The sequence below is a fragment of the Bos grunniens genome, chromosome 11, assembly GCF_055505025.1.
Source record: "Bos grunniens cultivar Pamir isolate PY7600 chromosome 11, Bosgru_T2T1.0, whole genome shotgun sequence".
Taxonomy (NCBI): Eukaryota; Metazoa; Chordata; class Mammalia; order Artiodactyla; family Bovidae; genus Bos; species Bos grunniens.
The window spans coordinates 97,400,845-97,423,751 of record NC_141175.1 but is presented as its reverse complement, the minus strand read 5'-3'; the positions used below and the strand labels follow the sequence as shown (position 1 = coordinate 97,423,751).

At 53.0% G+C, this 22,907-nt stretch overlaps 4 protein-coding genes across 15 annotated transcripts; 3 read left to right on the top strand and 1 right to left on the bottom strand.

Moving 5' to 3' along the window:
- Window positions 1-253: 253 nt before the first annotated feature.
- On the top strand, window positions 254-3,256 carry AUP1 (AUP1 lipid droplet regulating VLDL assembly factor). Of its 3 annotated transcripts, none has more exons than XR_015137333.1 (12): window positions 287-389; window positions 470-607; window positions 687-837; window positions 1,037-1,221; window positions 1,475-1,547; window positions 1,639-1,712; window positions 1,940-2,006; window positions 2,102-2,204; window positions 2,335-2,454; window positions 2,571-2,686; window positions 2,809-2,989; window positions 3,084-3,256. XR_015137333.1 is itself a non-coding variant. In XM_086327729.1 (12 exons), exons 1-12 carry the CDS (start codon window positions 340-342, stop codon window positions 3,118-3,120), a joined length of 1,233 nt encoding a protein of 410 aa, XP_086183855.1. In that variant the 5' UTR covers window positions 287-339; the 3' UTR covers window positions 3,121-3,256. The 3 variants fall into 3 exon arrangements, 2 of the variants coding, with proteins under 2 accessions (XP_086183853.1, XP_086183855.1); XM_086327729.1 differs by having other exon boundaries at window positions 2,871-2,989; XM_086327727.1 differs by having other exon boundaries at window positions 254-389; window positions 470-837; window positions 2,871-2,989.
- On the top strand, window positions 3,135-10,408 carry DQX1 (DEAQ-box RNA dependent ATPase 1). Of its 6 annotated transcripts, none has more exons than XR_015137331.1 (13): window positions 3,135-3,192; window positions 3,701-3,780; window positions 4,237-4,492; window positions 4,718-4,911; window positions 5,290-5,674; window positions 6,018-6,251; window positions 6,343-6,442; window positions 6,531-6,705; window positions 6,786-6,977; window positions 8,676-8,795; window positions 8,976-9,166; window positions 9,504-9,694; window positions 9,952-10,408. XR_015137331.1 is itself a non-coding variant. In XM_086327723.1 (13 exons), exons 3-13 carry the CDS (start codon window positions 4,256-4,258, stop codon window positions 10,106-10,108), a joined length of 2,160 nt encoding a protein of 719 aa, XP_086183849.1. In that variant the 5' UTR covers window positions 3,135-3,192; window positions 3,701-3,780; window positions 4,237-4,255; the 3' UTR covers window positions 10,109-10,408. The 6 variants fall into 6 exon arrangements, 2 of the variants coding, with proteins under 2 accessions (XP_086183849.1, XP_086183850.1); XM_086327723.1 differs by having other exon boundaries at window positions 6,547-6,705; XR_015137332.1 differs by lacking the exon at window positions 9,504-9,694.
- A 1,173-nt stretch (window positions 10,409-11,581) lies between these two features.
- On the bottom strand, window positions 11,582-14,912 carry TLX2 (T cell leukemia homeobox 2). Of its 2 annotated transcripts, XM_086327732.1 has the most exons (3): window positions 13,211-14,414; window positions 12,527-12,764; window positions 11,582-12,424 (listed from the first exon to the last, which is right to left on the bottom strand). In XM_086327732.1, exons 1-3 carry the CDS (start codon window positions 13,608-13,610, stop codon window positions 12,208-12,210), a joined length of 855 nt encoding a protein of 284 aa, XP_086183858.1. In that variant the 5' UTR covers window positions 13,611-14,414; the 3' UTR covers window positions 11,582-12,207. The 2 variants fall into 2 exon arrangements, with proteins under 2 accessions (XP_086183858.1, XP_086183857.1); XM_086327731.1 differs by having other exon boundaries at window positions 12,527-14,912.
- A 5,352-nt stretch (window positions 14,913-20,264) lies between these two features.
- PCGF1 (polycomb group ring finger 1) lies at window positions 20,265-22,492 on the top strand. Of its 4 annotated transcripts, none has more exons than XM_086327734.1 (9): window positions 20,265-20,397; window positions 20,819-20,924; window positions 21,071-21,223; window positions 21,376-21,447; window positions 21,574-21,679; window positions 21,859-21,892; window positions 22,005-22,091; window positions 22,229-22,309; window positions 22,413-22,492. In XM_086327734.1, exons 1-9 carry the CDS (start codon window positions 20,305-20,307, stop codon window positions 22,458-22,460), a joined length of 780 nt encoding a protein of 259 aa, XP_086183860.1. In that variant the 5' UTR covers window positions 20,265-20,304; the 3' UTR covers window positions 22,461-22,492. The 4 variants fall into 4 exon arrangements, 3 of the variants coding, with proteins under 3 accessions (XP_086183860.1, XP_086183859.1, XP_086183861.1); XM_086327735.1 differs by lacking the exon at window positions 20,265-20,397 and adding an exon at window positions 20,491-20,616; XR_015137337.1 differs by lacking the exon at window positions 21,574-21,679.
- Window positions 22,493-22,907: the final 415 nt, after the last annotated feature.

The window sequence follows — 22,907 nt, the reverse complement described above, 5'->3', positions numbered from 1 at the left end:
GCGCAGAGGCGGCGCCCTAGACGCGACCGGGAGGACGGCTGGACGCTGAGAACGCCGGTACCTGAAGTCTCCAGAAGTGCACGCTGGGACCCAGGATTCCAGGAGGCCAACTCCGCCCCCGCCCCTCGAATGCCGGGAATTGTGGTCCCCGCGGGACGCGAGTTATGAGGTGGCCTACGGGTCCGCGAGGCATGATGGGACCGCTAGCCCTTCCGGGGCGCCTCAGAATTTCAGGTCCCGGCACCCTGGGCGGATGCCCGCAGACTCCGCCTTCCCAAGAGCCCCTGCGGCGGGGCGCAAAGATGGCGGCATCGGCCAGACAACCCTAAAGCAGCGGCAATGGAACCTCCCTCGTCTCCGGGGCCGGAGCGGCTCTTTGATTCGCACCGGTAAGAACCCCGGTGGGAAGAGACCGACTTCCGTGTCCACTTGGCCTTCGGCGCCCGATCACCCCGCCTCTCGCCCCCAGGCTCCCGGGTGACGGCTTCCTGCTCCTCGCGCTACTACTCTACGCTCCAGTCGGGTTCTGCCTCCTGGTCCTGCGCCTGTTTCTTGGGATCCACGTCTTCCTGGTTAGCTGCGCGCTACCAGACAGTGTCTTTCGCAGGTACCGACCCGGGCGCTCGGGGAGGGTCGGGGCTGGGCCTGGCCCGAGGCCAGGTAGTCACCACTGCCTGCGTTCGCAGGTTCGTGGTGCGGACCATGTGTGCAGTGCTGGGGCTCGTGGCCCGGCAGGAGGACTCTGGACTCCGGGATCACCGTGTCAGGGTCCTCATTTCCAACCACGTGACACCTTTCGACCACAACATAGTCAACTTGCTCACCAGCTGTAGCACCGTGAGTTAGGGAGGAAGCCGAGAGTGCCACGGAGTGGCTCCCTGGGGCCCAGCTCAAGGCGCCCCTCTCCGTGTTCGGCTTTCCCTTGGGGACCACAAGATACTGACCCTTACCCCGACCTCGCTTTTCTACCCATATGTCAATTTTTCTTACTTCACAGCATTCTTTTCTTCTTGCTTTCTCTCCTTCCGATTCCCAGCCTCTACTCAATAGTCCCCCAAGCTTTGTGTGCTGGTCTCGGGGCTTTATGGAGATGGATGGTCAGGGCGAGTTGGTGGAGTCACTCAAGAGATTCTGTGCTTCAACAAGGCTTCCCCCTACCCCTCTGCTGCTATTCCCCGAGGAAGAGGCCACCAATGGCCGGGAGGGGCTCCTGCGCTTCAGGTGGGTGAACACAGGTATCTGTCTCCAACTGTAGGTGATCAGGCTTGGGGGCCCTTGGGTTTTCACAGCCTTCTTCAGCCCTGCCCCCTACTTTCCTAGTTTATTTACTTTTTGCCCGCTTTTAGTTCTTTCCCTTGAATCCGTTAATTTCCCACGTTTCTATTTGTACAGTCTGGCAGTATCTGTTTTAAGTCAGGTATGAGCTGCTGACTAGATTGGCTAGAATCCCATCTTACTTTCTTCACTCTTCTAGTTCCTGGCCATTTTCTATCCAGGATGTGGTACAGCCTCTTACCCTGCGAGTCCAGAGACCTCTTGTCTCCGTGGTGAGTGTGTCCCACAGGGAATCTCTGGGTTTGGAGGGGAAGTTTCCTACTCCTGGCCCTGGTTTAGACCTCACTCATGCCCTCCCCTCAGACGGTGTCAGATGCATCCTGGGTCTCAGAACTGCTGTGGTCACTTTTCGTCCCTTTCACGGTGTATCAAGTAAGGTATTAACTGTCCTCACTTTTTGGTGGCTGGGAGAAACTCATCTCAAGGTCAAGGAAGTAGCTGTCTCTGCCCTGTCCTTTTGCAGATCTTTTAATGTCAAGGTCCTACCACAGAGGCAATATAAAGTATTTATTACCTCCCTACTGTCACCACCACTGTTCCAAGAAAAGACGCATCAGAGTGGAGAGTGGGTGACCCCAACGTGGACCTGGATTATTTTTTGCAGGTGGCTCCGTCCTGTTCATCGACAGCTGGGGGAGGGGAGTGAAGAGTTTGCCCTCCGTGTACAACAGGTGGTAGGGGACATGGGCAGGGTGGAAGTGGGTTCTTTCTTTAGGGGGAAGGAGAGGAACACTTGAGAAACTTCCAATCCTCCAATTTTCCCTAGCTGGTGGCCAAAGAATTGGGCCAGACAGGGACACGACTCACTCCAGAAGACAAAGCAGAGCACATGAAGCGACAGAGACACCCCAGATTGCGCCCTCAGTCAGGTGTGTGGTCTCTGGACATAAAGCTTTTCAACTCTTTTGCAGCCTGTTCTCACTTCCTCCCTATGCCTGTACTAATCAGCCTCTCTCCTTGAGTTTTCCACTCACCATATTTTGGATTTCTTTTTTGCAGCCCAGTCTTCTTTCCCTCACTCCCCTGGCCCTTCTCCTGATGTGCATCTGGCAACTCTGGCTCAGAGAGTGAAGGAGGTTTTACCCCATGTTCCACTGGGCGTCATCCAGAGAGACCTAGGTATGAGAAAGAGTAGCTTTACCCAAGAAGACAGGCATAGAGAGGGAAAGTGGGTGGCGAAGGGAGAAGGTGAGCAGAGAAATAGACTGTGCTGTCCACTCCTTCTTTCTCCGCAGCCAGGACTGGCTGTGTAGACTTGACCATCACTAATCTGCTTGAGGGAGCCGTAGCTTTCATGCCTGAAGACATCACTGAGGGGACCCAATCCCTTGCCACAGCCTCCACTCCCAAGGTGAGACCCAGAAAATGAGCAGGTCCAGGACTTGAGGTGGGATGGGGCAGTCTGCATATTCCCTGTCCCGACGTCTGTTTTTGATCCTGAGACCCTAGCACAGTACCTCTCTTGCAAAGTAGGCATTCGATGCGTGTTTAATGATGATGACTTCGCAAGCCCTCTGACATTGTGATCACCTCAGTTCCCCAGCTCTGGCCCGGCAACCCCTCAGCCCACAGCCCTAACATTTGCCAAGTCCTCCTGGGCCCGGCAGGAGAGTCTACAGGAGCGAAAGCAGGCGCTGTATGAATACGCGAGAAGGTGAGACGCTTAGAGGACAACCAGTAGGAAAGGGCAGGTTGGAGAAAGGGAATAATATAGCAAAGCCCATACAATGTTTTCTTGTGTCCCACAGGCGATTCACAGAGAGGCAGGCCCAGGAGGCTGATTGAGTACAGGATGGCACCCAGAGCCGCAGGACGGAGACTGGGGGCAGCCCTCACCCGACTCAACAGGCCGGATGGGTGGGTGCTAAAGGGAGGAATGGGCTCCCCCCAGTGTCACATTAAATTCAGGGTTTTCACTCAAGGTCTCTGTTGCCTCTTTGGGTCTCAAAAACCTTGTAGCAGGTTCCTTTTCCCTTGGTTGTGGGATCAGGAATGAGGGCCTCCTTGTGGGTTTGTGGAAGGTTGGTCAGAATGGAACTGTCTGTACTCACCTCATGTCAAGAGATGAGTGATATTAAGGAAGTATAACTAAGCTGAATGCCCAGCAGCAACTGGACCCAGCCTCAGAATTCAGCCCAGGTGGATGAGGAAACAGCTGTAGAACTGCAAGTCCCAGGATACCTTTCACTAATGAGCACAGTACACAAAGTCTGTAGAATTCACACATGCTCAGTGTGGTGGCTGGAGCCTATTTTCCATAGGTTCCTAACTAGATTAAATAAGGTGGAGCACATGGCCCCACCCCAAAACAGTCTCTAGGATTGTGCCCCAGGGTGGATCCGGAATTGACCTTTGTACCTCACAGCAGGTCAGGGTTTGTGGTGACTTGCTGAGTGGGTCTGGAACTGGCTGCCATTCCATCGCATCTCAGAGCGGCAGGCAAAGGTTTGAATCCAGGATCCCTGTGGCCCTGCTCCCCAATTCCTGACCCCACTCCTCCTGTTCCTCACTCTCTTCCCCAGGGGACCTTCCCACAGGTCACCAGGTCTTTCTTTCTTTCTTTCTTTTTGGCTATGTCAGATCTTAGCTGTGGTGCACGGGCTTTGTTGCCCTGCCATATGCAGGATCTTAAGTCCCCAGCTAAGGATCGAACCCACATCCCCTGCATTGGAAGTTGGGTTCTTAACTACTGGACTGCCAGGGAAGTCCCAAAGTCCACTTTTGATAGTCCCTTACTTGGAGACTCAATTCTTCCCTGTTTCCTGGCAGACGAGAAGTACTGGGAAGGATGAACCCCAGTGCATTATCACCTGAGGGTACAGGTTAGGGATCAGGGCTGAGGTGGGAAGATGGTGTCGGTCACCAAATACGAGGCCTTGATGACTGCCCTGCCTTCTGTAGGTCCTGCTAGACAGTCACCATGGCCTCTCAGCTTCTCGGGTTGCAAGAAGAGTCTGGCCCAAACCCTGAGGAGTCTGAACTGGCTGTGAACCCCTTTGACGGGCTCCCCTTCTCTTCCCGCTACTACAAACTACTTGAGCAGCGCCGATCCTTGCCTGTCTGGGCTGCTCGCTTTATCTTCTTGGAGCACTTGGAGAGTAGCCCCAGTGGAGTGGTACTGGTGTCTGGAGAGCCTGGTTGTGGCAAGAGCACCCAGGTGGGAGTGGGGGGGGCTGGGGAACTGGCTCCTCCTGGGACAAGGTGGGGAGTGGGGTGGGGGTTGCTGTGTGAAATAATAGGGGAGGTGGTCAGAAGGAGACAGGCAGTGAAGCACCAGAGGACTCCTCAAATAAGGAGAGATGAAACTGACCACAGTTCCTCCGGCACTTTTGATGGGTTCTGTGTCCCGCTGACGGGTTGTCCTTCCCTACGCTTACCCCAGATCCCACAGTGGTGTGCGGAGTTTGTGCTGGCCAGAGGTTTCCAGAAGGGCTGGGTAACTGTGACTCAGCCTTACCCTCTAGCAGCCCTGAGCTTGGCTCTGCGAGTTGCTGATGAAATGGACCTGACCCTGGGTCATGAGGTTGGATACAGCATCCCCCAAGAAGACTGCACTGGGCCTGACACTCTGCTAAGGTGTGGCCCCTTGCAGGCCCAACTCCAATCTCCTTCCCCTCACTCCGTAGAAACAAACCCAGCCTCTGACATCTCACCGTACCCTCCCTCAGAATAGCTCACCGTGTAAATCATGCATGATGCAACTTCTGAATGTAGCCATTTAACCCTAGCCAGCAACCTCAGACATTCAACCTCACCCTCCTCATGAAAGTCTCACTTTCCTAACTGGAGTACATTTTATGAACAGTGTCATCAATAGGTCACAGAAACTCAGTCACAGGATCTTTTCCTGATCTTTACTGTCAGAGCCTAGGCCCCCTGGGGGGAAGCTCCTCTGGACTTCTGGGGCTGGTTGGTGTCCACACTGACTCCTCTGCCCACTGCCAATGCCAACAGGTTCTGCTGGGACAGGCTGCTTCTGCAGGAGGTGGCCTCAACCCGGGGCACTGGAGCCCGGGGTGTGCTGGTCCTGGATGAGGCTCAGGAGCGGTCAGTGGCCTCAGATTTGCTCCAGGGACTCCTGCGAGATGCCAGGCTGGGAAGCCTTCCAGGGGACCTCAGAGTGGTTGTAGTTACTGACGCAAGCCTTGAACCTAAGCTCCAAGATTTCTGGGGCGGTCCTCCTACTGTGTGTGTCCCCAGAAAGACTGGCAGCTGCCCCACTCCAGTCTACAGGGACTCTCTCCCTGCTGACCGAGTAGACGCTGCCTGCCAAGCTGTGCTTGAATGGTGTCGGAAGGAGGCTCCAGGAGATGTGCTAGTGTACCTGCCCAGTGAGGAGGTAAAAAAATGGGATGCGAAAGGAGGTACTCGTGGCGAATGTCTGCCTCTTCCTGTCCCAGGGGAGAATGGGAGCAATGCTGATTAGGAACATTGGAGCTCTAGTACTTATTCTCTGTTGGGGTCTTAAGGAAAAATTCCAGGGTTTTGGTATAAAAACTTTTTGATTCCATACAATGTAGAGATTTGCAGTTCAGTGAGTTCCTGAAATTAAAACACCCCAACTTTATATAAGAGTATGTGCACTTTGTCAGAGTGAAGAACCATAGCGTTCATCAATTTTTCAAAGGGGTCTCTGACCCACAAAGGTAAGAATTACCCTAACACCCCACCTCTCTCTTCAGGAAATTTCCCTGTGCTGTGAGTCCTTGTCCAGGAAGGTAAGGTCCTTGGAAAACCAAGGGCCCCTACCACGGGTGCTGCCCCTTCACCCAGGCTGTGGACAAGCTGTTCAGGCTGTGTACGAGGACACAGAATCAGGTGCCCGGAAAGTTGTGGTCACTCACTGGCTGGCCGACTTCTCCTTTTCCCTCCCTTCCATCCGACATGTCATTGACTCAGGACTGGAGCTTCGAAGTGTGAGTGAAAGAGAAGTGAGGGGGACACAGGGGCTAAAGATAGAAATAGCCCACTCTCATCTGTCTTGGCCTTGGTTGGGGGTGGTGACAGGTTTACAGTCCTCAGATCCGAGCAGAATCTCAAGTGTTGAGACCAGTCAGCAAGTGTCAGGCAGAGGCAAGACGGCTGCGGGCAGCAGGGATCCCACCAGGTAAGAGCTTTCACCCTCAACAGGATCAAACACGAAAAAAGTCACCAACCACCGGCCCCGAGAAGTCTACAGTGGTCTTCTCTCCCAGATCTTTCTCCCCTCAGGATCCTGCCTCTGCCTGTATCCTAAGTCCTTCCTAGAACTAGAGGCTCCCTACCTGCCCCAGCCCAGAGTGTGGGCAGAGAATTTGAGCTCCCTGATGTTACTACTAAAGAGGAGACAGATTGCAGAGCCAGGGAAGTGTCACTTCCTGGACCGGCCCGGTGAGCACCCTTCCTGCCCACGTCCTGCTGCTCTCCAGGTTCTGAGATCCCCTGTCCTGTAAGCCTTGTTCCCTCTCCAGCTCCAGAAGCACTGATGCAGGCCCTGGAAGACTTAGACTACCTGGCCGCCCTGGATGATGATGGGGACCTGTCAGACCTGGGAGTTATCCTGTCAGAATTTCCCCTGGCCCCTGAGCTGGCCAAAGCCCTGCTGGCCTCGTGCGAGTTTGACTGTGTGGATGAGATGCTCACCCTGGCCGCCATGCTCACTGGTATGAATCACTCGCCTCTCTGGCCCTTAGGACCGCTTCAGCCTTCCCTCTGGCGTTCTGGTGCTCCTTAAGCTGGCCCCTTCCCCTTTGCTCTAGTTCCCAGCCCTCACTGTGCCTAAAGAGTTAGGCTTCATCACTTTCCCCTCTCCTGTCTCTGTTGCTTCTTGTCCCCCAACAAGTCTCTCCTACCTGTTTTTACTAAAACTGTACCTGTCTTGTTCAACCCTGTAATCCCTTCATTATTCAGAATAATCTCCATCCTGCTCAATCTAGGTATTCCTCACCCACTGCATTCCAGTTCAGGCCCACCCCAGCAGAAGGGTGGCACTTCTGCTCACCAGTGGCCTCCTAGAGACCTAATCCAGTGAGCACTTCTGAGCCCTGTTTATGACTTTCTTTTGACACTTGAGAATGGCAACCACTCAGACTTTAACATTGCCCCCTCCCTAAGCCTCTGTGATCTGCTTCTTGTGGTTTTCACCCTACCTCTCTTGCCACTCCCTTAATCTCTTACTTGAGCTCTTCCTCCTCTGCTTCCTCCTCTGCTTGTTCAAAGTAAGTTGAACCTCAGGGTTCCACCCTTGCCCCTTTTGTCTTCTCATTCCCTGAACTCTCTGAGCAAGTTCATTCACATTCATGGTCTGAAATGCTACAATATCATTCTTCTGAATCTTGGATTTATATATCTAACTCCTGATGGCCATTCCTGTCAGAATGGTCCACAAAACTTCAACCCAGAACTGAACTCGAGCACCTCTGTTGTTGCTGAGCTGAGCCCTTTTTAAATCTGCTCCCTCACCACCATCACCAAAAATCATACCATCACCTCAGTGGCTCTACTATCATTCTAGACTAACCTTTCTCCAGGTTTGTTTTCTTAATTTTTATCTCCTAATTTTAAAAAAATTTTACTGTTCTTCACCTGTTCTTCTCCATACTTAAGGACTTCCCTGGTGGCTTAGAGGGTAAAGCATCTGCCTGCAACTCAGGAGACCCAGCTTTGATCCCTGGGTCAGGAAGATCTCCCGGAGAAGGAAATGGCTACCCACTCCAGTACTCTTGCCTGGAAAATCCCATGGATGGAGGAGCCTGGTGGGCTACAGTCCATGGGGTCGCAAAGAGTCGGACACGACTGAGCGACTTCAGCTTCACCTTCACTCCATACTCAGAGTTAATGCCAATGTAGCTTCTCATCGCTGCTCAGCTGGATTCCTTGAGTAGCCTCCTAACTAGTCATGTGAACTTCTTCCAAACATGTGGATTCTCTTAAAAACTCTTCTTCATCAGTTACTCTCTACCTTCCAAACAGAATGTAGACTCATTTGCACAGCCTTGCCCATACCTCCCTCCAGCTTTATCTCCAGCCACCCTGCCACACATACTGTTCCCTTATCCATAATCGTAGGTGCTCGAAGTTCTCCAAACATGCTATTCCCACTCTGCCCTTCTCCACTCAGCTAATTCTCAAACTTCAAATATTGGCCCACACACCTATCTTACGTGTTGGTCTCTCCCACTAGACTCTAAGCTCCTTGTGGGCAGAAACTGTTTTTCATTTATTTATCTTCAGTGTCCAATAAAGTGCACAGTATCTACAAGTCTTTTGAGTAAAGTTCCCAGAGTGACGTTGCTGCCTTTTTCAGTGTACTGCTATCTGTTCTCATGCCCCCAAATGAACTTCCTGTCTTCTGCCTCCAGCTGCCCCCGGGTTTACTCGTCCTCCACTCTGTGCAGAAGAAGCTGCCCTGCGTCGAGCGCTAGAACACGTGGATGGTGATCACAGCTCTCTGATCCAAGTGTATGAAGCCTTTATACAGAGTGAGTGCTCCACTCTGCATCCTCTTACAGAACCCAGATTTTCCAAAGAGAGGAAGTAGTATGCAGCCAGCTGACAGATCTCTAGTCCCAGGAAAAGGAAGCCCTTTGACTGACAGTTGGGTTCTTTTAGTCTTAAAGTCTCAAGGACTTTAGCTATAACTGGTCCCTTTCTGTTCCCAGGTGGAGCAGATAAGGCTTGGTGCCAGGCTCGGGGTCTAAACTGGGCAGCATTGTGCCAAGCCCGTAAACTTCGGGGAGAACTCCTAGAACTCATGCAACGGATTGAACTTCCCTTGTCTCAACCAGCCTTTGGATCTGAGCGGAATCGCAGAGACCTTCAGAAAGCACTGGTCTCAGGATACTTCCTTAAGGTTAGGGGAAAGAGTTGGGGCAAGGATCATAAAAGGAACAGAAAGTAGAGGGAGCAAAGGTTAATGTATGCCACCTCTGAAATTGGGACCCAGGTGGCCATTCAAAGAACTCTTTAGAACCAGGAGAAACTTTTCCTTTGATGTTTTGGGGTACAAGGGGCTATGGAAATGCCATACATTATGGTAATATGGTAGGACTATAACACCTAGAGGTATGCCTTACTTTTAATACTCTCACTACCCTTGCTAATAATTCTTTCTCAACCCCCCTTTCTTTCTTCTACTGACTGACACTTCACTCTCACTTATTCCTTCAATATCTTTGTCTTTCAATGAGGTGGCCCGAGACACAGATGGAACTGGAAATTACCTGCTTCTAACCCATAAGCATGTGGCCCAGCTCTCCCCAAACTGCTGCTACAGAAGCCGCAGGGCTCCTGCCAGACCCCCACTGTGGGTGCTTTACCACAGTTTCTCCATTTCCAAAGACAACTGTCTTTCCATTGTTTCTGAAATTCAGCCACAGATGTGAGTTCCCTGACACCCCTCCTGCACTGTCCATTCCTCTTCCTGGGGCCAAAATTGCAGCTGGAGACTTAGAGAAGCTAAGTGGGGGTGGGGGGTAGGGTGGCAGGGGTGGGAATGGAGGGGAGTGAGAGGGTCTTTGTGGTTTGTAGTAACATGATTTGAGGAGACAGGGTTTGTGGAAGGGGTAGTAAGAAGTTCAACAATATGCATTATGAAAGAGGATATGGAAATCATCTAATTATGAATGTCTCTATCAGGCTGGTGGAATTGGCTCCTCCATACTTTCTGAGTAACTTACCCCCTAGTGAAAGCAGAGACTTCCTGAACCAGCTGAGGGAAGAAAGGACAGATTCTTCAATCAGGAGTGAATCTTCCTCCACCCAAGAACTTGAGAATGCCTGTGCCCTGCAGTGACCTGCCTATGGGGTGAAGTTGAATTCATCTCATCACATGAGATCTTCCCTCAGGCTAGCACGCCATCCAGATTTAGAAGCCCAAGGGTCAAATGTAAATACTGGAACCTGAGTCCCAAGAAATGGAGCTGGGAGTGGAGCAAATTGGTTAAGCCCCAGGCTATACCGGGTAGGACTGATTCCTTAGCTTTCTTCTATTTATTGAAGAGGAACTGACATGCCCTCTATACCCCCAACTTATGCCAAACCCATCCTTGTGCTCCCTTTTGGTCTATAAAAGTTCTGTTTATATGATACCAAATTTGAGTTTGGTTCTGCAGTAGCATTTACAATATCTATGAGTTAAAGATAACACAATATAAAAGAATCAAGGTGAATTTCAACAGTGATATCCTCCTGCCTGGCTCCCACCTCTGGTCGAACCTTTGTGCTCTGACTGACCTCGCTGTCACTAACATGGAAACAGGTAGTTTGACTACAGTTGGCCTCTGACCCTGCCTAAAGCTTACCTCACTCTATCAACTGCTCTTGCCTGCAGGGGAGGAAGAATGGGGGTGCTATAAGAATAAGAAACAATTGACCCTTTTGTTCTCATACAACTTAAATCTTGCTCCTTCTTAAACCTCAAGGCTATTGGAGCTGTACCCAAATCCTTAACTTTCTAGCACCAAGCTTCCCAGCAGCCCCTGGCCCACCCATAAGTTCTAACAACTTCAGGAACATCATGCTTTTACCAGCTGGGTACTTCTTTCTCTTTTCTTTCCTTAGACTATTAACTTTGATATCCTCAATCATCTTACACATTATAAATGTGTTTACAGAAATTGATAGAAACATTTAATCCTTAGAACTCTGCTTTTCTACTCAGAGTTCCCTCCCTTGGTGATGCTGTCTGCTTTCATCATTCCATGTATTTCCTCCTCTATGTGGATGTCAACTGACCTCCCCCGAAAGGCATTTTTCCAGAATGTATTCTCTCCGTGTGCTTGCTCAGTCGCTCAATCTTGTCTGACTCTCTGTGACCCCATAAACTGTAGCCTACCAGATGCCTCTGTCCGTGGAATTATCCAGGCAAGAATACTGGAGTGGTTGCCATTTCCTACTCTAGGGGATCCTTCTCTCGAGGTTTAGCATTTAGTTTTGCCTGCAGAGTTAATCTTGGTCTTGTCTTCCCAATTTCCCTTTCATCATCCACAACACCATTGATTTCTTGCTCCTTTACATTTCCAACCTAGGAATTATCTTTGATTATTTTTAAGCCTATCACTTCCTATTATTTGCCAGATTCTGCTCACTGTAACTCCCCTGGGCCCATTAACTTTGTCCATTGCTTCCCTCTCTGTCCCTGAGGGACACCAGAGCCTGATTAGTGTTCTTAGATTTTCTCTTTCATCAAGTGTGTCTCGCCCACCACTCACTTGGGAGGCGCACGCAAGTGGGAGGACGTAGTCAGCAGGTTAAACACAAGACGATATGGGGCTCAAAGTCCTTAGCGATTATTTTACAGTTGAAGAATGACATGCCCAGCATGGATAACCCTCTGGTTCCCGTCACAGTCAGACTCGCCCTCTAGCACCTCCTCCATTACTCCCCTGTCATTGGCGTCTTCCTTCCTTCCTTCTTTCCTTCACACATTTGGTACAGACCCGGCAGGCTGCAGCTGCCGAATCCCAGCGGGCCCTGTGAACAGCTTGGGCCCGACGGAACCCTGGTTCCACCCCACCCGCGGAAGAATCCGGAGTCCCTCAAGAGGGCAGCCATAGGCCAGCCTGCTCTCCTCCGCGCACCTCACTGGCTATCAAACTGCAGGTCCCGCCCCCTCAGCCCCTGGGTTCCAGCCACCGTGCGACAAGAGTGTGTGGGAAATGGCGGGAAAGATCGCATTTAAGCGCGCGGGGCAGTTGCGCAACGTTGGCCTGCGAACCGGCGGTGGCCGAGGAGCCCTCGGCGATAGCCTCAAAGCCAGCTCCTCCTCACACGCTCCACTGCTACAGAACCACGGCGTGGGCGGCCATGCGCTCCTAGGCCCCAGCTCCGAGGCTCCACGAGGCGCCTCGGTCCGGAAAAGAGCGCTCGCTCGCTCGGTCGGGCAGGCGTCGCTCACACCACTGAAGCAAGCCCGGACACGGAAGCCACCTTGTTGTCCTCGGCCCAGGGCTGCAGATTCTGCAGCGCGAAGAGCGACGAGTTGTGCAGGCAGAGCGGGTCCGGGGGCAGCGGCGGCCGCAGCGGCCGAGGCAGCGCGTCCTGCTGCAGGTGCAGAAGTAGTCGGCCCGCGCGGTGCCGCTCCGCCTCGCGCTCCTCGGCCGTCTGGCGCCTGGGCGGGCGGAGACGCGGGGTCAGCGAGGCCAGCCCCAGCCCGCCCCGCGCCTCACCGCCACTTGGCCCAGCCCGGTCTTTCACCCGCCCCGCGCCTCACCGCCACTTGGTGCGCCGGTTCTGGAACCACGTCTTGACCTGCGCGTCGGTCATGCGCAGGGCCTTGGCCAGCGCCGCCCTCTCGGCAGAGGCCAGGTACTTCTGGCGCAGGAAGCGCCGCTCCAGCTCCAGCACCTGCGAGCGGGAGAAGGATGTGCGCGGCTTCTTCCGCTTTGGGGGGGTCCGATTTTGGTAGGGGTGACCTATACGGCGCGTCCCGGAGAAGGGCGAGAGCGCCGCTACAGAGAGGAAGAAAGAGCAAGGCTAGGTTTACGGGGTGGCCCGAGGTGTCACAGAAGACAGCGCGGCTGCTGAGGCCGCAGAGCTCCCGCGCCGGGTCCCTACAGTGCCCCAACCTCGACTCCGCACCAGTAGAGTCTTCTACACACAAAAAAAGGGGGCCTCGGAAATGGCCTTCCCTCTTGGGTGAGGGAGAAACCTCCCCTGAAACTTCACCCTGCCCTCCCTGCCGTGCGGACAGTGAACTGCAGAGAGCGCGGGCATCGACGGCAGCTACCTCCCCAGCGCCTCTCAGCAGCGGGGCCAAGAGATACAAGTTGAGGGAGGATCCCCTGGGATTAGGGGCGAAGGGTATGAAAGGGACCTTGAGTTGGAGCAGAAGGATCAAAGATGAGAAAACAGGGTCAGTGTGGGGCATGACACTGGAGGGATCGGGCAACCTCACCCGTGAGCCGGTCCTTGGCATAGCGGCGGCCGCTGTCCATCCAAGGGAAGGTGAGTCCCGCTAGGCCCCCGGCGCCGCCCAAGCCCGAGGGTCCAGGAACTGCAGGTGCGCCTCCCGCGGGCGGCTGCACTGGCAAAGGACGATGCGCCGGGACGCGGATCACGCCGCCCGGGCCAACACCAGAGCTGCCTGGTACCGGGGCCAGCGAGGCCGCGGGGCCGTAGCTTGAGGCTCCGTGAAATCCACCCGAGAACGCCGCACTCTCTCCATGGCCTTGGCCCGTGCGACCCGGGCCTAGGCCGCTCCCGGGGGGTTCCGGGCAGCTCAGGATCTGATCGATGCCGAAACTGATTGGCTCGTGGTGCGGGAGGTTGTGCGAGGCCAGCACCCCCGGCTCCATGGGTCCGGGTCAAAGAGGACCTCAGGAGGTTTGGCGGTTAGGGAGGACCCCCCAAACAGCTGTGGGAGCCCAGCAGCAGAGCGTTTAGGGCGGTGGCTTCAGGGACCTGCCGGGCTGGCCGCAGAGAGGCGCCGGGACGCCCAGGACATCTGCATCCCTATGTACTGAGAGTAACCCAGCCCGTGCCGGCCTCTGCCGGGTGTCGGCGCAGGGACTCGCATCCCGGGGGAGCGCGACCGACTGGGGCCCCAGGAGCGCCCTTCTTGACTCTGAAGCGCGGATGGACGCTGGACTGCCAGGGCCTCTGCCCGAGTCCGGGGTGGAGAGCGTTGGCCGACTTGGGCTGGGGCAGTGACTGACAGATCAGTCTTGGGTGGGCAGTGGGGGCTGGGGGTAGGGCAGGGGCGGGGCCGGGCCGTTAAAGGGGAAGAGACGCCTGTTTGCTCCAAGCGCGGGCAAGACTGGCCGGCGGGAGTGGTGAGGGTGTTGGAGGGGGGAAGGTGGCGAGTGTGTTATGAACTTGCACGGGAGGGGCCAGAGCTCCGGCCGCTGCGCGCTGAGTCAGCCGAGATGCGCAAGGCGACTCCATCCTCACTGGCCTCCGCCTCTGGGTTTCCTCTCCTCACCAACTTCCTTGCAGGTGCCGCCTCCCACAGCCCCCACTCTTCGCCTCCCGATGGGTCCAGCCTGACGACTCCCGGATTCGTTGTGGCCCCCGCCTAAATGCTCTCGAAGACCAAATTTCGTTGTGGCTTTCTGGCTGCGATGGGAAGCGGCTGGGGAACGGCGCCGGCGAGTTGGAGGCTGGGGAAGAGGACAGTTGGAGGTGTGGCGGGGTGTCCGGTGAGCTAGGGCGGGGAATCACTGGGCCAGTGATCCTGGTGCTACTCCCGGCCTCTCCCGTAGGGGCCCCAGCTTCTCTCCGGAGCGCCAGTAATGGGCGTCCAGTGTTTCTTAGAATTTCGATTTCCGTAAATCGGTGTAAAGCGGACCCGTGGTTGTACCCGAGCCAATTTAGGTCGGTGAGGACTTGGGGCTGGCGTTCTGCCCCCGACAGGGAACCAGCAACGCGGACTCTGCGCCCCGGCTCTTCGCCCAGGAAGTCTATTCTCACACACTCCTGCCCAGCCTCCAACGAAATCGCCACAGGCGACACTTGGAACCTTACTGAAGTCCTCGGAGGATCCCAACCGCCTCATTTCACAGAGCTGCTTCACCCCACCCAAGCCCAGGAAATTGTGCCTGGAGCGTGTCAGAGAAGGGCGGTGGGGAAAGCCCGAAGCCGCTCAGCGACCTTGTGACCTCTGGCCGCGGACCCAGGAGCTGGGAGCGTGTGAACTCTGCATCCTTCCCGGGGATGGGACCCCGGGCCTGCCGGGCCCCTGAGCCTTAGACCCGCCCCTGCCGCCACCCGGCCCGGTGCAGGCCGCCATAATCGGGTTAGCTGGGTCGGAATTACATTACCTTCCCCGGCCCGCCCCGGCCCCGGGGGTTGGGGGGGGAATCCTGGCGCCTCTGAGCCGGTGAGACTGGGCGCCTGGAGGCGGATGTTCTTACCATCCCTCGGAGGGTGGGCACCCGATGAGCAGCTTGGCTTGTCTCAGACACATGGTGGCCAAAGGACCCTGCCCTGCTGTGGCAGTCCTTAGCCCCTCCACCGCAGCCCACTCAGGTGCTCTGATCCTGACTGCCAGTGACCCTTGTGAGCTGAAGTGCCTTCTAAGTCTAATAGCTGGGTCTCCCTGGGAGCACGGATCTTCCAGTTGATTCTCCAGGATCTTCTGGGGAAAACTCTGCCCCTCCTTTCTCCCTAGCAGATGGGCTGGCAGCCTGGAGCCTAGGGCAGGGTAAGAGGTCTTTTCTCTCAAGGGAACCAGGAGTGATATTTGGGCATCTGGGCAGGAAGATAAGGAAGAGGAAGAAGGGCTTTCTCCCCACACAAAACCTCAGTGTTCGCAGAAGCCTCAAGGTGAAGGCTGAGGCAGGGAACAATGGGGCAGGGAGGCAGTGGGCATTAATAACACGCAACATCCTCCCCAGACTTGTCTACCTTCATCACGCATTTATCCAGCTCTCCCCCACCCTGCCAACAATCTTCTGAAAGGGTTGAGGGTGGGGAGGTACTGCCCTTTGGTAACTGTTTTTGTCTTGGTGCAGAAGACAAATAATATCACCTTCCCTAAGCCTTCACAGAACTCCAAGCATCTTTTCTCAGCAGGTAAGGGCTTGGACTACTAGACAGCATGAAACCTCTGCTGTTCAGGCAAACCCTTCATAGATAGCATGGGCTGGATTCCCCTGGATGAGAACAAAGAGCCTGGGGAGACAGTAAATTAAATAACTCTAAAGAGGACTGGCTGGCAGGTTAGGAATTTGTCAGTCCCTTTTCCCACTCCCTTGGGGGCTTCTCTTGTGGCTCAGCTGGTAAAGAGTCTGTTTGCAATGCAGGAGACCTAGGTTAGATCCCTGGGTTGGAAAGATCCCCTGGGGAAGAGAAAGGTTACCCACTCCAGTATTTTGGCTTGGAGAATTCCATGCAAAGAGTTGGACATGACTGAGCATCTTTCACTTTCTTTTGCCACTCCAGAGGTGGGTCCCTAGGAGGAGAGAGTGGGCACTAGTGTGTCTCCAATCAAGCTGAATAAAATCCTTCTTGAATAAATCAATGCAAGTGAAAAACGTAGCATCGTGCAGACCTTTATACCTCCTTATTCTACATCCTGCCTCGAGGTCAGCACAGATGGCTGTGCCACCCAGAGATTGCCCAACTGATCCTTAGAGGAGAATGGGCACAAACCTGGTAGTGTATATATATATATATATATACACACACACACACGCACATATTCTGGAAATTTAAAAAAAGATTTCAGTGCTCTGCTTCAAGGACAAAAGGCATCCAGTTCTGTCAGCCAAAGTTCTAGGAGTTTCTCAGTTTGCCTCCACCTTGCTGATTCCCTGACTCTATGAAAAGCATGGTTCCTATTGGTTTGTGTTGAAGAGAGGCTCTGGAGTCAGCACCCCCACCTCTCATAGGGACTTCCTTGGATCCATGTCACCATATCTCACATGCATGTAGCTGCCCAACTCTTCAAACCTGCAGCTTCACAGGGAGAGGCCACACTCCTAGCCTGTTTTCCTGCATCTTCTCTTCCATCCTGCTGTTGGTGCAGTATTCCATGGTTGAGGTGGTTCCCACTCCTATATCATCAGTTTCCTCATCAACTTAGTCCCTCCTACTACCAACTGTCTAGGTCTCTACTGTCTGGACAAAGTTTTTGCCCAACTCTTCAAGAGAAATTATGTTTCTTTTTCTCCTTTACTGCCCATATCCATTGTCTCCATTTCCTCAGTATTTATTCTTTTAATCCACTGTAAGTTAGCTTCACTACATGGACCCTATCTCAGAGATATCCAGTATCCAGTGTCTATTATCCAAGACTTCTCTGACATGTTTTACTTTGTTGACCATCAACTCTTTCTTGAGGTATCCCTTCTTTTGGCTCCCATAATATTGTATTATTCTACATCTTTGGACATTCACAGTTGCTGCTTATCTTTTTCCTCCACTGACTTTTCTTCTTCCACTGAAGACTGTGAGCATTCAGAGCTCAGACTTCAGCTTTACCCATATCTACATCTGCTCAGTTTTCATCCTTTCCAATAGTTCCATCTAATATATCTACCCAGAAAACTCTGTGACCTCAGTCCCTGGTTGCGACCCTTGCTGTGCTCCATCCCACTATTCTAGTCTTCTGGCCAGCTCTACCTGCTTTTGCTCTAGCCACCTTAGTCCAACAAGCTGGAGGAAATGCTTCCCCCGAAGCTCCTTATTCACTTCCTCCTATTATTCTTTGAAATGTTTCATACACAGCCCTTCCTTTCCATTTCCACAGATAAAACCCTAATATAGGCCAGGCTTCCCTGGTGGCTCAGTGGTAAAGAATCTGTCTGCCAGTGCAGGAGACACGGGTTCAGTTTCTGGTTCAGGAAGATCCCACATGCTCCGGAGCCATGCTCTAGCTAAGCCTGCGTGCCACTAGTACTGAGCCTGTGCTTGTAGGGTCCAGGAGCCACAACTACTGAGCCTGTGCATGCCTTAGAGCCCATCTTCTGCAACAAGAGAAGCCACCACACACTGCAACTAGAGCGTGGCCCCCCACTCACCACAACTAAAGAAAAGCCTGTGCAGCAATGAAGACTCAGCACAGTAAAAATATATTCTTTAAAAAAAAGCTTAATATAGGCCATCATCACCACCACCCATATTCATGTGTTCATCCACAAAATTTTGATTGAAGGTACTATGTGCTTGGTACTACGTACTAGCTACTGTGTGCCTGGCACTGGAAATATAGTTGTAAACACAACAACAAAAGTCCTACCACTGAATAGCTTACATTCCAGTGGGGGAGGCAGTTGAAAAAGAAAATGTATACCATATACTCAGAAATGCTAAGAAGAAAAATAAAGCAAGGAAGGGGGTGGAGTATAAGAGTAGGAGATGATGATTTATCTAGATTGATCACAGAAGGCCTCATGGAGTAAAGACCTGAAGGAAGAAAAGGGCCATTCGGATATCTGAGCATTTCAAGTAGGGGACACAATGAAGGCCTCATGGAGTAAAGACCTGAAGGAAGAAAAGGGCCATTTGGATATCTGAGCATTTCAAGTAGGGGACACCAGTAGGTATACTGGTGTACCTGCAAAAAAAACAGTGGGAGGTCCTGTGTGTTTGGAGAGACTGAGTGACTGTGAGAGACCAAGCAGTCTTGAAGGCTTTTATTCTAATTGGAAAATGACTGGATTGTTTTAAACAGAAAAGACACCTGATTTTTACATTTTAAACAACTTTAAGGCAAAAGTGACATACAGTAAGCTGTACCTAAAATGTGCAATTTCATACACTGATAAATGTGTACACCCATGAAACCATCAACACAATCCAGATAATAAGCATCTGTCAACTCAAGAAAACTTTCTATGTATCCTTTTGGATTTTGATTCATGTTTTACCAGAATCACTGTGAGCTGCTATGTTTAGACTAGGCTAAAGAGGGTAAAAGTAGAAGCAAGAAAGCAGGCAAGAAGCCACTGCAGTCACCCAGAGAAGAGATAATGGCATCTTGGAACAGGGAAGTAAGCAGTGGCTATGCTGCTGCTGCTGCTACTGCTGCTAAGTCGCTTCAGTCGTGTCCAACTCTGTGCGACCCCACAGACGGCAGCCCACTAGGCTCCTCTGTCCCTGGGATTCTCCAGGCAAGAATACTGGAGTGTGTTGCCATTTCCTTCTCCAGTGCGTGAAAGTGAAGTCGCTCAGTAAATGTCCGACTCTTAGCGACCCCATGGACTGGAGCCTACCAGGCTCCTCCGTCCATGGGATTTTCCAGACAAGAGTACTGGAGTGGGGTGCCATTGCCTTCTCTGAAGCAGTGGCTATAGCGAGTAGTTATTTTTTAAAATCACTTATCTCATAACTCCTTGCCTCTAATTCACTCTGAAGATAAATGAATATGTTTCTTTCATAGGATAACCCCCTTTCTTCAGAAAAGTTTTTTTTTTTTTTTCCCTATTGCCCTCACACTAAAGTCCCAACTCCATAAGGTTCTGCTTCTTCTCATTCTTCTCTATCATCGCTCTCAAATCTACACCTTATCCTCTTTCAGACCTCTCTCCACTGTGCTTTTCTTTTCTATTTCCACCACACTTCTTTCCCCTACTCCCAATCTCTAATTGTGCCCACACAAAGACCCACTTCCTCCAGAAAGTTTTTCCCCGTCTCCGCTGGTATCTCTCGCTTCTTGATTGTCCAACTGTACTTGATGTTAATACTCCACAGTAATCTTATCCTTGTTTTCGTTGGATTTTGAATCCCACTTTTTAGAAAGTACCTAGGGACGTCGGTGTACCAGGTCTAGTGCCCCTGCATCCTCCCCAAGTATGGGACTGGATCTATGCCAGGCAGGAGCTCGCTGCCTCAGCGTGTCCATGTGTGGTAGTGTCCTAGCCGTCCTCCCCTCCTCCTTGGGCATCTGCTCTGCATTAGTCTGTCCCAGGCCTCCGCAGGCGCCGATGATTGAATCATCATCATTAACCAGGGCCTGCCCCCCCAACCTCGGCGGCAGAAGGGAGTGATGGGGGTGGGCACGATCACTACCAAGTCCCTGGGGTCCCTCCTTCCCCGCCACCCTCTACGAGATTCCGCAGAGCTCCAAGAAACCTCCGCTGTGGAGGGGGCACAAGGCCTGCCATCGGGATGAAGCTCCGTAATGCGGGCGCGTAGTAGGACACAAGCAGGGGACCCGGAGGGGTTTCTTTTATCAGGGACGTCGCCCCAGGAGATCGACAACCCTGAGTGGTGGCGGGCGGAGACCGCCGGGCCTTTGGGGTAGAAGGCGGCAGTCTTTTGCAGGCTCCAAAAGTCAGTCCCGAGATCATGTAGGGTCTACTATGACGATTACTACAGAAGGTCGAGGAGATAGGACCCCTTCCCACGAACCCCCTGGACTCCCTAATTACAGACTGAGGAGGGGGAGGGGCCAGTGGGGCTCAGGTGAGCACACGGGGAGAAAGGACATGGGCGGGGCCTTACAGAGGGTCAGCGAATCCGAAAAGACCTAAGCCTTCGTTGCGGGGCGACAAGTCCCGCCCCGCAGGCGGCACCGGAAGTAGCAGGCCGAGATCAGCCTTTAAGATGGCGTCTCCTCAGGGGGGCCAGATTGCGATCGCGATGAGGCTTCGGAACCAGCTCCAGTCAGTGTACAAGATGGACCCACTACGGAACGAGGTGAAGGGGCGGCAGGGTTACCACTGCGATCGGCTAGCAGTGCGAACTGGGGCCGGCTAGAGGACGGGCGGTGGCTGGCAGGGCGCCCAGTGCGCCTGCGCAGAGACAGGGTGCCCAGTGCGCCTGCGCGATTGCGATTGGGTTGCCAAACTCCAGGCTAAGACGCCTGCGCATTGCGCCGCTGACGTTTTGTAGGCTCCCCTGGGAAAGGAAGGTCGGGTGAGTCAGGCTGGAGAGAACCCCTGCTGTGCACGGAGCCCTCTGCTGGGCGGAGGGGGTGTGTCAACCCCCTGGGAGCTAATCAGCTGACGGCGCTGGGTGCAGAGTTGGCGGTGGGCTCTGATGAGTGGCGACTTCCAGATCGTGAAGGCACACGGGTTGGGGTTGGGGAAATGATCGTTGACGGAAGGTGTGTCCGCAGGAGGAAGTACGAGTAAAGATCAAAGACTTGAACGAGCACATCGTCTGCTGCCTGTGCGCAGGCTACTTCGTGGATGCCACCACCATAACAGAGTGTCTTCATACGTGTGAGTGCCCAGAACCCTGGCTGTTTATATCCCACTAAGCTGGCTGTCAGCCTCTAGGCTGCTTGCCCTAACCACCCAGGAAACGCAGCCAGCCTATAAACCCAAGTTTTCAGGAGGCTTGAGAGTCTGCCTTTCTCTTCTTGCAGTCTGCAAGAGTTGTATTGTGAAGTACCTCCAAACCAGCAAGTACTGCCCCATGTGTAACATCAAGATCCATGAAACACAACCACTGCTCAACCTCAAACTGGACCGGGTCATGCAGGACATCGTGTACAAACTAGTGCCAGGCTTGCAAGACAGTGAGTAACCACCTTGACTTTGAGGGGCCTCTAGAGCACTCTTGCTGTGTGGCAGCTTGAGGTGGCAAGGGCTTTGGTAAAGAGGTTGACAGCTCAAGGAACAAAGAATGAGAGAGGGCTTATATTTTACTTCCCATACTACCCTCTTCTAGGTGAAGAGAAACGCATCCGAGAATTCTACCAGTCCCGAGGCTTGGACCGGGTCACCCAGCCCAGTGGGGAAGGTATGTTGCTTGGTAGCAGGAGGGTAAGGTAAAGCCCCCAGAGCATTCCTCCTGCCCAGATTTGCCCCCTGGGGAAAATGGAGTGTGGAACACCTGCCACTTTCCTTGTTACTCTGTCTTTCTCAGAGCCAGCCCTGAGCAACCTTGGCCTCCCCTTCAGCAGCTTCGACCACTCAAAAGCCCACTACTATCGCTATGATGAGCAGCTGAGCCTATGCCTGGAGCGGCTGAGGTGAAGGATAGGTCATGGGCTATCTGAAGTGACAATGACAATGACCCAGAGCCAGGGAGGGGCCCAGGGAGAAGGCGAGCAGTAAGGGAGTGTCTTCCATTCAAGAGAGTATATCCTAGTTCTGGGTGGGGGGCAGGGGAAAAGCCAGGGCTCCCTAACCTGTGTGTGTTTCCTCCCAGTTCTGGCAAAGACAAGAATAAAAGCATCCTGCAGGTAAGAGGGGCTGAGGGGAGGGCCTCTCTAAGGAGACTCACCACTCCATGACCCTTCCCTCACACATCTTGTCTTCTTCCTGTCCCTCCCGCCCCCTCCCACCAACCCCCAGAACAAATATGTCCGGTGTTCTGTTAGAGCTGAAGTTCGTCATCTCCGGAGGGTCCTGTGTCATCGCTTGATGCTAAATCCCCAGCATGTGAGTATTCCCATGTAGATTTTTTTTTGAGGGGACGGAAAGGGGTAAGAAAGGAGGAACAGAGTCAACGGTAGACTTGGTAGTTCTTGACCTGGGCAAGAGAATAGTTTCTGAAACTTTGCCCGTCTCCTTCCCAGGTGCAGCTCCTTTTTGACAATGAAGTTCTCCCTGATCACATGACCATGAAGCAGATATGGCTGTCCCACTGGTTCGGCAAAGTAAGGCAGTGCCAAGGCAGTCCCCAGGGCAGAGGTGGGCTGAGGGGGCCTTCTGGGTAAGAACATTTCCACTGACTACTTCTTCCCATTGTTTTTTCCTTAGCCATCCCCTTTGCTTTTACAATACAGCGTGAAAGAGAAGAGGAGGTAGGGGCCAAGCCCCCACCCTTCCTTGTCCCCTCCCCTCCCCAGATATTTATGTGAAATTAACTTCGGCTTTATTTTTTGAAATAAAAACTTGAAAAAAGCAGCTCTCCTTGCCCTGTTTTGTTCTGCCACACACCCCTGCTTTATCCTGTGTCCTGCTTCCCTGTTGAGAAGTCTTCTTGAGTTTCATCGAAAAGGAGGACCTTTCTGTGTTGGTGTCCCCTCAGTGAATTACCAAAGGACAGCCGTGGAGAACCTTACGTATGTAAAACTCAGAAAGTGAGCTGAGTGAACCAGGTCACTCATAGCTTCCTCTTCTGGTGAAGGGAAGGGGTGCTCTCGCTGTCCTTGAACGCTACCACGTGTAAAGCAGACCTGAGTGCATCAGGTGTCCTAATTCAGTAGTGGTGAGAATGGGGCTAGGGTCTGATAGTGGCCACTGCAGGATTGA